This window comes from Acipenser ruthenus, chromosome 3, assembly GCF_902713425.1.
Source record: "Acipenser ruthenus chromosome 3, fAciRut3.2 maternal haplotype, whole genome shotgun sequence".
Classification (NCBI taxonomy): Eukaryota; Metazoa; Chordata; class Actinopteri; order Acipenseriformes; family Acipenseridae; genus Acipenser; species Acipenser ruthenus.
Genome location: NC_081191.1, coordinates 5,732,320 through 5,745,935, shown reverse-complemented (window position 1 = coordinate 5,745,935; position 13,616 = coordinate 5,732,320). Strand labels below are relative to the sequence as shown.

The following is a 13,616-nucleotide window of genomic DNA, read 5'->3' as shown; positions in this document are numbered from 1 at the left end:
CATGGAAAGAATAGTTGGGTTCAGTGATTGCAGTGATTATTCATTTGCAATGGTGAATACCCTAGTATTTGAAATTGAAGATAGATTTAGATTGTTTTTTTCTTTAATAACTTACATTAGTTTTCCATACTGCATTTTTTATTGCCTAATTTTAAGCATTTAACAATCCAATACATGTTTGGTTTCTTTAAAAATGTATTTACTAATTGACAAGGCCAAAACTGTCCCAGAGATTTGACGATATCAGTTTGGCTGCAGGCAAAAGCTATCAATTGATGGTTTCCTCATAAAAATGTACCTTTTAAAAAAGTTTTCCTATGCTTGCATGATGTATTAACAATGCTTTACCGTGGTCAAATATGATTAGATGTATAAAATCAATATCTCAATAATTCCATAGCTCCTCTCAGGTCAATCACGAGACATTATTGTAACCAAAACATTACAGTTTCATTTTTGTCCAGCAGAGGACACAAAACCCACATCTCCTTTCCAGAGATCTCTCCAGACAAGATCTGGATATTATATTTTCTTTCTATTATGCATAGGGCTTCTGATTTTCAGTTTTAACAGATAAACACTGATAAAACACCCCTGATACAAAAAAAATCTAATCAACGTATATCCAATAAACACTAGAAATGGTTACTCAATTCACATTGACTTCACCACTTTCCCAGTGAAAGAAAACTACCTTTCTCAGTGCAGTTAGGCAATGTCCCTCTTTCCTGACTGTACCCAACATTGACTTGTTCTGAATACAGGATTTAAAACTATATTACAGTTAGATAGGGAGGATTGTGGATTAAATTTTAAAACATGACTACACACAAAAACCCCAGAATATGCCAGTGACCATAAGGATTGTGTTGTGGATGGAAAGAAGGTAGTGTGTAAGTATGGTACTGTTGAGTTACTATTCATATTGTGCCAGGAAAAAAGTAACCGGAAAACAATAATTTAATACAGTATATAAAAAGTGAAAATCCCTCCCCCCCCCCCCCCCCCCCAAAAAAAAAGATTTTTGGGTATCTGCATAAAACGTGATAAGTGTTAAAAAATAAACAGAAGCCCTAATTATATAGTACCGCTTTAAAAACGGGTCTGTAGTACCTTAACATAATTAGTTTCTGTGTGTTTGATGTTGGGGTTACAATTGAATCCCTGTGGAACATCAGAATTTGCTTCCTGTAAAGAAAATGCTTCTTCGTCTAGAGAGGTGTTTCATGTGACGTCATCACAGCACGGCGCGGCCATGTTGGTGGTCAAAAAGCATTGGCGGGCAAAGGCAATTTAACTAAGCACGGTCATTAAACTTTCGATTTTACAATGCCAGGTGTGTGTTGTGCTGTTGGGTGCATCAACAGAAGAGGAGAACAACTTGTCCCTCCTGTCTGGCTCAGCAGAAAAGTGAATTTCAGCCATTAACGGGGCAGCAAAAACAGATCCATGAAACCCAAATGGAAGAAGACAGACTGGACTCCAAGCCAGTGACACATTTGTGTAGTGAACACTTCATAAAAGGCTAGTATCAGCAATATATAGGTAGTTCTGGTCTTACATTATTATTATTATTATTATTATTATTATTATTATTATTATTATTATTATTATTGTGATACACGCTCAATTGTATAACAAATTTATCAGAAATATTTACACACTTAAACAGAGATTACTCTTCAGGGGGTTGGTGATTCCCACTCCTTACATAACTTATTTTACTGAACTTCAATATGAAATCACAGAACCATAAGTTTATGACATATTTCAATGCACAATAATGAAAATTGCATTCATCTACATGTAAATTTAATTTTAGGTTACTTGAAAACTGAACAGATATTGTTATGCACGTACCTTAACATATTGTTAATGCTGTGCTAATTTTTGCACAGCATAGTCCTAGTACAGTCTCTTAGCTTAACTGTTTAGCTGTCTTTCAGGGTAGTAAAAAGCACTGGGGGTGCACAGTAATGGCAAGTATCTGGCAGTTACACTATTTATGTAATTGCAATGAGAACCACTCATAATGATTCCAAACATCATTTTCACGGGACTGGAGCCAGGGCTGCATGGATGAAGAACGCCAGGAATTGAAATTTGAGCAGAGTGCTTGTGACAGGGTCTCCCCTTGGCTCGCTGGAGAGCTGACCTCGTAGAGGTGAAACCAAAAATAGGATATCAGGAGAATTCGAAAAGATGAAGAGAAGTCAAGATGTATCCACGTCTTGCTGAGGGTTGCCTTCCAAGGCTACACTTCCCTCAAGGGGGATATCTGGAGAGAGAAAAATAAATAAACATGCAAAGGGGACCAGGGTCCCCCCCCCCCCCAGCTCTCAGAGAGCCGCCTCGGAGGAGTTGAGGCTGGGCTTCGAGGCTGGGAACAAGCTTTGTTCTCCAGAGGGAGACTGACATAGGTGAAAAGGAAGCGAGGAAAAGAGTTTTGGTTGGTGGCCTCCTCTGGCTCTTGGAGAACCTTTCTCATGGAGGCCAAGGCCAGTGCAGCCAGGCCTCTAAGGTTGGGAAGTGAGCTTTATTTGCCCACCCCCCCCCCCCCCCCACCCCAAAAAGGGCCCCCGGCTCCCCGCAACTGCACTACCAAAGGAAAAGAAATGACTTTTGCTAGTGCATTGCTGCCACATTTTTTTGTTTTGCTCTAGTGGGGAATTAAAGACTAATCTCACCGCTCAGTGGAGAGGAAACCTCTGGTGGTTCTGGTGGAGACATGGACCCCACTCTAGGCATACTAGCAACACTCTGTTGGGCAAAAGAAATACCAGGGAGACAGGAACGCATGTATGACTCCACTGTGGTGGAAGATCAGCACCCCATTTTTTTATGAGGTGCTGGTTGACATTGAATTTGGCTGCTGAGGTTGCTACACCTATATGGAAGGAATGGATTGTCTTTTGAGTGGACAAGGAATGCCCGAATGTAAGGAAGGTGAAACCAGTTGAGTATACAGTATGTCTTTAAGAGATATGTACTTAGCAAATTCATATGGGATGATATTTCATATATATGTATATGTTTGTATATATGTTTTTGTGTATTTTTGTGTATTTTGTGTATTTTTGTTTGTGATGTGCAGTACAAAATAAAACGAACAGTAATTCTAAGTGAATTTGCCTATATATATTGCAGCTAATTTTGCACAGTTAAGATATAATGAGGGGTGTATATACAGTATATATATATATATATATATATATATATATATATATATATATAGATAGATAGAGAGAGAGAGAGAGAGAGAGAGAGAGAGAGAGAGAGAGAGAGAGAGACAGAGAGAGATAGATAGCCCCACTCCATTATCTTATAAATCAATATCATGAATGTCGGCCTCAATATTGCCAGATAGGGACATTAAGCTTATTTGCTGGACCTTCCAAATAAAATGTGAGGCTGCCATAAGGAAATTAAGGTAATTGAAGAAAAAAAGCATACGTGAGCCATTCAAAGCTGCTTCTTTGCCAGCAAATGCCCTTAATATAATTTGTGAGAAGAGTGAATCCTGGTAATGCAGTTAAGACTGCGCTCTGCTTTACACACAGCATCTCCATTCCCTGTACTGGCCGGACTCCGTTTGCTTGACTGACTTAGTAATTGCATGTACAATAAAAAAAAAATTGGCGTAAGGCCAGTAAATAAATAAATAAATAAAAACTATTCTTCACAGCAGTATTGTCGGCTTGCAGCTTTTCCAAGGAGTTTTGCTTGCACACGCTGCTGAGTATTTGCTTGCTAAGGCTGTTTTTGTAAGGCTCTTACTGTGATTAAGGTGTAATTGCTGTAGTGCCTAATGGATTGGTAGACCACAGCAATTTAGTGCTGGACTGCTGATAGAGGTTTTTACTGTTCACCTCCATCATTTCATTTTGTGGCCAGCACTGTGGCCCTCCCATTGGAGGCAAGTCAAAACCCCTATTAGTCACTGTCTTCTGCCTAATGAAATGAACTCTGAGGAGACCGCATTCTTGGTAGAGGTGTCACTGTGGCATCTAAGGACCAGTGTAAATAATGGAAGCTGCTCTCATTGGAAAACCAATACTTAGCATTATGAAGGACATACAGGTGACATCAAAACAATATCTGAAGAGCCAAACTACAGCAACTCATTGCTGTGTGTTTTCATTTGTCAGACAGATATTAGTAGTTTGGTCCACTCAAAAGCACTGCCCCAGGCAACATGTATGCTTTTGTGAGCCTGTGGGAATATGGCTTCAGAGGCTTTGGCAACGGAAACTGTAGTGCCTTCAGGCCTTACGGTGTTCCACCATCTTGGAGGCTAGTGTTCATACATTACTCTCTCTCAAAGAATGGATTGAAGAGATTATTCATCTTGATGCCTCTGTAGTTGTCAACATCTTGTTAATGTAATAGGTAACATTTGGACAATAAATGAATTTCCTGAGAAAGTTCTTCTTAGGTTGACATTTATTTGAGTGGAGCTTCACATTGTTTGGAAGATTGGAATCCATTTTCAATGGATTTCTTAAAAAGGAAAAACATATTATAATAATTATGTATTTGAAAAAGTATGTGGCATAGAAAAGATGAAGTGGTACTCCTTTGAAATTTGCAAAATGAATCAGAGGACTATGATTCTCATGAATGTCTTGAATAAAACATGGTGTGCTAGAATAATGAGAAAACTGTGCTTGTCTGAATAGCTCATGGCTCTGACTCAGCTGTTGTAGCAGAAGACATGCTCTTGAACTTTACAGTAATACAGGGAGCGTCTAGAGGGAAGCTGCCTGAGTGCTTTCAGTGTGAATTTGAAAACAGCTCAAATGCACTGTTTAGAAAGTGTCTCCTGGAACTAAAATGTTGTGCCAGAAATTACTTTTTTTTTTCAATATATTTTTTGGGTAAAGCAAGTTTCTGGTGAATGTTGCCATATTTACGAGTCAGCGACACTTCATTCCAAAGAAAATATGAAACAATGACAGAGAGGCTTTTGTTTCTGTTTTATACTGCAGCCTTATTCAAATTTAATGAAAATTATTTAATTAAATGGACTGCTAGTTTAGTTTAGAAGGCCATACTCATTACTCAATCAATTTATGATAATAGATACATACTAAGATAAAACAGAAGTAGCGCTGCACTGGTAATATTGTACACAGGGCTGGTGCTAGACAACCTCCCGTCCTAGGCAAAAGCCTAGCATGGCACCCGTATATCAGTCAGGTAACGATTATTTGATTTATTGTTTTAAAATCAACAGGTTTTTGATTCAGCTTGTATTATGCAATCGCTCTGGACTGTTTCATAACTTTAATAACGTCATAATTCTAAACTGCATTATGAAACGAAATGTACTGGTTGAAAATGTATGTTTTGGCAAAAGCAGTGACGTTCCTTTGATGTTGTAAATGAGCTTTTTCTTGCTTAACAACTATTCTACAGAAGAACACAACACTATAGGGAAATATCCAACCATTTTAAAATGTTAGGTTGCGGGGCAGATACTAATATGTTGGAATAAGTTAAGCAGACTGAAAAGATATAGATTTTTAACTTACGTAGCACACATTATGGATCAAAATTTAACATGAATCTGTGCCGTCAGATGATCTAATGCGTTGGGAAACAAAAGTTTATTTAAACACACTCCCAATGTACTGTGTGTTTTGAAAATAGAAACTTGTACAACAACTTAGCAAAAGGACAAGACAGACAAGCACCAACACCAACTCCTACCTTCCACAATACTGTCAGTGTAATTACACACAGCACTGTAATTAAACTAACTTCATGCTTTTAGAATACTTGCAAAGTCCCAATGCATAATTTTCTTTCTTCTTCTCAAAGGTAAGCACGTATTGTTAAACATGAAAGCAGCAAACAGCATCTGTATGCGCACTAAATTCACAAACACGAAATACAGTACTTCACAAGTTTATCATTATTATTAATACATTTCTCAGTTGAAATTGAGATACACGAACGGCATGGATCAGTTGAATAACTTTACACACCTGTCTGTTAAATGCATTGGTGATGACGGGTGTCTGTAATCCTGAACTGTCTCAGTGTTATGCCAAATAGTGTCTTTGGAAGAAAAGTGCCTCACAGGTGACACAGAGCCATCTGGTCAACTCAGTAATAATGACTAAAATGGGTCAATAGGAAGATTTGAATGTGATGTCAGTAGCTTAGCTAGTTCAGCTCCTGTCCGGGTTCCATTTAAATAGTATTACATGGCTATTTACTCTAGGTTAGAACATAAGAAGAACATAAGAACATAAGAAAGTTTACAAACGAGAGGAGGCCATTCAGCCCATCTTGCTCGTTTGTTTGTTACTAGCTTATTGATCTCAGAGTATCATCAAGAAGCTTCTTGAAGGATCCCAGGGTGTCGGCTTCAACATTACTAAGTTGGTTCCAGACCCTCACAATTCTCTGTGTAAAAAAGTGCCTCCTATTTTCTGTTCTGAATGCCCCTTTATCTAATCTCCATTTGTGACCCCTGGTCCTTGTTTCTTTTTTCAGGTCAAAAAAGTCCCCTGGGTCGACATTGTCTATACGTTTTAGGATTTTGAATGTTTGAATCAGATCGCTGCGTAGTCTTCTTTGTTCAAGACTGAATAGATTCAGGGCAGCAGTGTGGAGTAGTGGTTAGGGCTCTGGACTCTTGACCAGAGGGTTGTGGGTTCAATCCCCAGTGGGGGACACTGCTGCTGTACCCTTGAGCAAGGTACTTTACCTAGATTGCTCCAGTAAAAACCCAACTGTATAAATGGGTAATTGTATGTAAAATAATGTGATATCTGTATAATGTGAAATAATGTATAATGTGATATCTTGTAACAATTGTAAGTCGCCCTGGATAAGGGCGTCTGATAAGAAATAAATAATAATAATAATAATTCTTTTAGCCTGTCTGCATACGACATGCCTTTTAAACCCAGGATAATTCTGGTTGCTCTTCTTTGCACTCTTTCTAGAGCAGCAATATCCTTTTTGTAACGAGGTGACCAGAACTGTACACAATATTCTAGGTGAGGTCTTACTAATGCATTGTAAAGTTTTAACATTACTTCCCTTTATTTAAATTCAACACTTCTCACAATATATCCAAGCATCTTGTTGGCCTTTTTTATAGCTTCCCCACGTTGTCTAGATGAAGACATTTCTGAGTCAACATAAACTCCTAGGTCTTTTTCATAGTTCCCTTCTTCAATTTCAGTATCTCCCATATGATATTTATAATGCACATTTTTATTGCCTGCATGCAATACTTTACATTTGTCTCTATTAAATTTCATTTGCCATGTGTCTGCCCAGTTCTGAATGCTGTCTAGATCATTTTGAATGACCTTTGCTGCTGCAACAGTGTTTTCCACTCCTCCTATTTTTGTGTCATCTGCAAATTTAACGAGTTTGCTTACTATACCAGAATCTAAATCATTAATGTAGATTAGGAATAGCAGAGGACCTAATACTGATCCCTGTGGTACACCACTGGTTACCTCGCTCCATTTTGAGGTTTCTCCTCTAATGAGTACTTTCTGTTTTCTACATGTCAACCACTCCCTAATCCATGTGCATGCATTTCCTTGAATCCCTACTGCGTTCAGTTTGAGAATTAATCTTTTATGCGGGACTTTGTCAAACGCTTTCTGGAAATCTAAATAAACCATGTCGTATGCTTTGCAATTATCCATTGTCAATGTTGCATCCTCAAAAAAGTCAAGCAGGTTAGTTAGACACGATCTCCCTTTCCCAAAACCATGCTGACTGTCTCCCAGGATATTGTTACCATATAGGTAATTTTCCATTTTAGATCTTAGTATAGTTTCCATAAGTTTACATATAATAGAAGTCAGGCTTATTGGTCTGTAGTTACCTGGTTCGGTTTTGTCTCCCTTTTTGTGGATCGGTATTACGTTTGCTATTTTCCAGTCTATCGGTACAACCCCTGTGTCAAGAGACTGTTGCATGATCTTGGTTAGCGGTTTGTAAATAACTTCTTTCATTTCTTTGAGTACTATTGGGAGGATCTCATCTGGCCCAGGGGATTTGTTTATTTTAAGAGCTCCTAGTCCCTCTAACACTTCTGCCTCTGTTATGCTAAAGTTATTTAAAATTGGATAGGAACAGGTCGACATGTGGGACATGTTGTCCGTGTCCTCCTTTTAAAAACCTGTGAAAAGTAATAATTTAATATACAGGTATTTGCTATTTTTTTTTCTTCATCTATGATTTTGCCATTTGTGTCTCTTAGACATTTAACCTCCTCTTTGAATGTTCTCTTGCTGTTATAATAGGTTTCTCCTCTAATCAGTAGCAATATTGCCTGTGTCATGTGATAAGGAACATTCAGATAAGGAACATTCAGATTTTAATTTTTATATCGATTGATTCAGGACTTTAGAGATCGGAATTGAACACATTTTATTATCATTTGTATTTACTGTCAAAATACCATAAGTTTAAATTATAAACTTGCCAAATTCCTGTTCTAACCGTGAAAATCAATGCCTGTCTAGTGGCTTACTTCTTGAAACTTTGCTCTATAGAACGGCACTATATAAAGTATATATCCGCGATCACTCCATACCATGCGAAAGCGCGTGTTTGGATAGAATTCTTCGGTGCGATGCCAGTTACGGTGGTGCTAAGCATCACCACAACGGTGCTTCACTCATAATGAAGATTCATTACTTTCATTTTTTTTTTTTTTTTTTTTATGTTACCACCCCGTTTCAGTCCTCTGGCTGCTCTGCTGTGTAGAGTTTCTGCCTCTTTGCACTTCTCGGCCACCATAAAAATAACCTTAATTGGGCTTTCTCAAAATCATGCAAAATACATATAGGGAAATTAGTTGACAACAAATGATTTTTCTGCTTTTTTTATTAGGTCCTAGGCACTGTCAATAAACAACACATTTAGTTTTGGTAATGCTAAGCACTGTATGTGGTAGGCTCTGAAATTCCTTAGATGTTTATTTGATTGATTGGAAATTGAAAGAAAGCATTTTGAAGAAGTAGTACAGTATTTATCTGAAGTAAATATAAGAACCATCTGTACAGCTCATGAAAAATAAATACATCAAAATTAGTGTATATCTCTATAATATCTTTTAACCACTTTATATGATCTATTTTTTTTATTGCATAACTAAAATTAATTTTGAACCTGTGCTGTAGATCATTTCTTTGGTTTCACCTCACTCCATGGTCACAGTCATCACCAAACTACTGCAACTCATTAGTTTTATTTATTTATTGGCCTTAACATTTGGTGAGCGAGTCTGTCACAAAGTAATACAGCAGGATTAAAGCACCATGAATCTTTCTAAAGTAAAAAATAAGTGAGCAACCCATCAAGTACTGTAATAGTGCTGCTAATAAATTTGAAAAGGTTCATATCATGTCCAGCAAAACTACCTGCTATCTCTGTGGTCCTAAGACAGTGTCTATGATATTTAACTTCAGATGGTTAATTATTACAAACACTGTGTAGAGGGAGTCATTACTTACCTATTTATGTATCTTATTTTTGCAGTTGACGGCTATAATTGAATCTCCCTAATTCTCGTACTGTATATGTTTATAATGATGATTTACAATACCAAGGGTGTAATAATTGGTTTAAAATATGCATATCCCAATTTTTCAAATAAAAAATGCACACTGAACATGATATTGCTTGGCTTTAGGAATGTTCATCACTGATTTAGAGTTTATGTGTGAGTGTTTATAATTGTGGCTGAAGGGCCTGCCATGTTTCTCAGATCCAAACTGCACAAGATGGCATCCCTTCTAACAATAAGAGGAGAGATTCCATACACACAGCCTTCTCCAGTGGTGTAATAATGAGAGGACAGGCAGATTTTCCACATCCATTTCTTATCTGATTGTTACTATGATGTCCATTTGGCTTCTGGGTTTAAAAGAGTGCTGATGTGATAGTAACAGAAGTTACATTTGCAGTACCACGTCTGGTTTTAAAAATAATTCTATAACATATAACATTTTATTATATTAATAATACATATTTAAGAAGACTGTTAAGTGAAAAGTCAGTTTTGGGAAACGTCAGAAAGCTTAGAGGAAGGAGAAGGCTTGTGTGTCAGCTGCTAAAACTACACAGATTTTTAGCACCGAAGGATAAAGTATGGAAAAAGGTGGTAAACGTTTCTCAGGAATATGATGGTGAAATTGAACATTATTGAGGGACAGGCCATTGCTCAACTACCTTCGTTCAGTGGTGCACCGAGCGGAGTGGCACTGAGCAGGCTATAGCCCCCCCTAAAATGAGCAGAAAAAGAGCTCAGCCTTGTTTTAACGTCTCTTTCAGCAGGTTATACAGCGCTTGTGTTTGTTTTGCTGCGCGCCAGACTGACAGCTGAGAGCTCTCTCGGTCAAAACTGCGGCGCGAGCAGGGGGGCGTGGCTACCAGACTGCGTGTTCTATGATTGGTTGTTTGTGTTCTGTTAATGTGTTAGGCACACTGGACTTGCAGGGCGCTTCTACCAGAACTGCACTATACAATAAATCTCACCCTACACGAAGGTACATTGATTTGACCCACGTCTGCACTGCACTGTTTACAGCTGACGTTAGCAGCAGCATGTCTGCAACAAGATGCTAGGCTGTTTGATTTTGGAGCCTACAAAACAAATATGTTAAGCTAGGTAGTTGTTAGTTTAGTTTATTTTTATAATGGGTACAAACTGTTTTGAAAGGCATTGTACCTCAGTATATATTCCTGGGGTGCAAACTGTTTTGAAGATTGGTGCTAAACTGTTTTGAAAGGTTGGCACCAGAGAGTCTACTGGTGCTAAATGAGCAAACCTCGCCCTAATCAACCCCCCAGCTCTTCAATTCGTTGTTAGTATTTTGTGGATGAGTGTGGGTGGGTCATGTGAGTAGTCCAGACCCAATGGAAACTATCATCATCTATGGTTGCTAAGGAATAATAATAAAAAAAAAAAAACAATGTACACACACTCTCACACACACACACACACACACAAATTCTACTGGTGCCAGAATTTAATGTTGCACCCCTGTATTCTGTATGCAAACTATGAGGATCCTTAAAGCTCTCTGGATTTACATATAACAACAACATTTTTTTTTTAGTTTGTTTTTTTTTTTAATAGAAAATCACAGTGATTTCATGTCAACTGATTTTTTTTTTTTATTTCTGTTGGCATTTGAATGGCAGTAACATGCAGAGGTATCATAACACCATGGTTTACAAAACACTAAAACAAAAAGATGTGTACATGTCATTTTACATTAATATGCTCTATTTTTCCTACACACATTACTGGTAGAGGAAGTGAAAAAAAAACATTTTAAATTCCATCCCTGATGCATGAAGCACATGCACTGGGTAAGCTATCTTGTTGACTCCTATTATCAAATGTGAATCAAATGTCGGTCAAAAAGATATGCATGTGCATTCCTAGATATGTTATTTCATCTTCTATGTATATATAGTACATGTTGCAGTCAATAGAAATGTGCACAGACAATCGCAGATTTTCGAAGCTTCAAGGTGTTACATTGGCTTTTTTCACAGCAGCTCATTCACAAATAGTAATATGCAAATTAAAGACTAGTACTGCAACCACCCAGTACTACTGCTAGTACTAATCAGTGATTAGGTGGCTTTTCACTAACTATGCCATGCTACTGGGCACTGGTTATTACGGCTGACATAATCAATTCATTGACAATGATGTATGTCAAATTTGCAAACCTGGCTTCATCTAAATGGTTGTTAAAGCCACATTCCATTTTAGCCCCTGAAAAAAAAATTCTAAAATGTTGAGCCTTTCAAAGGTAAATAGCAGCAAAAAGCATTTAATAGCAGTGCAGCATTTCAGATATTAAACAAAATAACAGTCTTTGCAAGAACCTGAAGAATGTACAGTACCTAACTCTGGAGAGATACAGTTATATATGTATTTCTTTTTTAATGTAATCATACAGAGTTTCAGAATGCAGAATTCCAATAGTTAATTCAAACTAGGCAATTGTTGCTGCTAAATTTTAAGAGGGCCCCGTTTTAAAGTACATATTCAGTCCTGACATTTATCAATATTACTGAATTATTAGTTAAATAATTAGAATGGTAGAATGTTGCTGGGCAATTTTGTAAAGGTCTGTCCTCTGTTTTTGGTCTTTGCCTGAGTAAATGAAATTGTAGGAACACTAGCCCATGAAATGAAGCATGGACTTTTAAAAAGGAACCTGTCCTAAAGCTGCTCCCAAGATATACAGTTAAAAAAGAAGAACTGTCATTATATGTCTTTAGTGACATATATGCCAGTGTACAATGTGTGAGCTTATTTGAGTTTGCTGTTCCAGGTGAGAATCCCCTAACAACGCCTGGCAGCTTTGGTAATGTTCTCATAATTTGAATGTTTGCATTTTTGAAAATGACCCTAACCCCTCATGAAGTCAAGCCTTGTATTTTTAATTAGCATCCCAAGAAACTGATAAACAGGTGAATATGTGTCTCCCTGATTAAAGCATTCTTCCTTTGTTGAATATTCGTCATGCAGATGTGATACATATTACTTCACATTAAAGTAAAAGGATACATTTTTCACCCAGAATACTGATGTTCTGAAGTCCCCAAAAAACCTGAACGGTGAAAACCTGAACAGTGCTAAAAACCTGAATGGTCTATTTAACAGTGCTAAAAACCTGAATGGTCTATTTAACAGTGCTAAAAACCTGAATGGTCTATATAACAGTGCTACGTCGAGGTAATATTGTTCCATCTACACCAGTCTTTCTGAAGGACCGCATCTACGATCCCTTCATCTTCTTCACCTTGAAAGAAAGGATCTTCAGGCATGCTAAGATGAGCCTTAGAGTTCTACCTAGCAAACCATAATGAACCCTTTGTTGAATTATTAAGACAGAATACAATGGTCCTATGTGTTTCTGGACGAACATTTGGGTTACAGAAATCCCATGAGCTACACTCCTTTCAGCAGCAAGAGAACGGAGGGTTTGAATTTGTATGCCTTTAGTTTTTTGTTTTGTTTTTGCATTGCCTCAGTCTTTTTGATTGGGTAATAGCACCAGGGGTACATGACACTGTGGGATGCAACCCATGCTTCTGTTTTTTTTCCTTCATGTAAAAAACTTGCAGTTTGTGGAGTCAATGAAACAGTATGAGGTGCACTTAAGTTCTCCATAAGACCTAGGAAACAAGAAGAAGAACAAGGTTTATATTCCTCAGTACCAGATCAAATTCCTGCAACACTACAGCTCTGACCAAAAGTGTTGCAACACCTAGAAGGATTGAGACGTAATGAAAAAAAATATTTTGGATATTTTATTTAAAGTCATGTAATCAAAGAAACTACAAAATGATAATGCAAAAGTCTACTGCAAGCCATAATAGTAGTACAATATTTCATATTAGATTTCGAAATGTCACATTTTTCAATATTTGCTTTAAAAATAAATGCATTCATTCAAGAGATATCCTGCTAACACAGATTTTTAACCAACAGAAGGTTGTACTTGTTACTGGGATGAAATACCTATTTTGATCTCCAACATTTCTAAAGGATATAATTATAATTATAATTATAATAATAATAATAATAATAATAATAATAATAA

The 13,616-nt window shown here is 37.2% G+C and overlaps 1 protein-coding gene across 3 annotated transcripts in view; it reads right to left on the bottom strand.

Moving 5' to 3' along the window:
- Positions 1–11,122: 11,122 nt before the first annotated feature.
- Positions 11,123–13,616, bottom strand: part of LOC117435769 (acetylcholinesterase collagenic tail peptide-like) — a 40,191-nt gene continuing 37,697 nt past the window's right edge. For all 3 annotated transcript variants that reach the window (XM_059010939.1, XM_059010936.1, XM_059010947.1), the window contains one exon: positions 11,123–13,188. In XM_059010939.1, the coding sequence (XP_058866922.1) occupies positions 13,119–13,188 (70 nt within the window). In that variant the 3' untranslated portion in view covers positions 11,123–13,118. The remainder of the gene's footprint in view (positions 13,189–13,616) is intronic.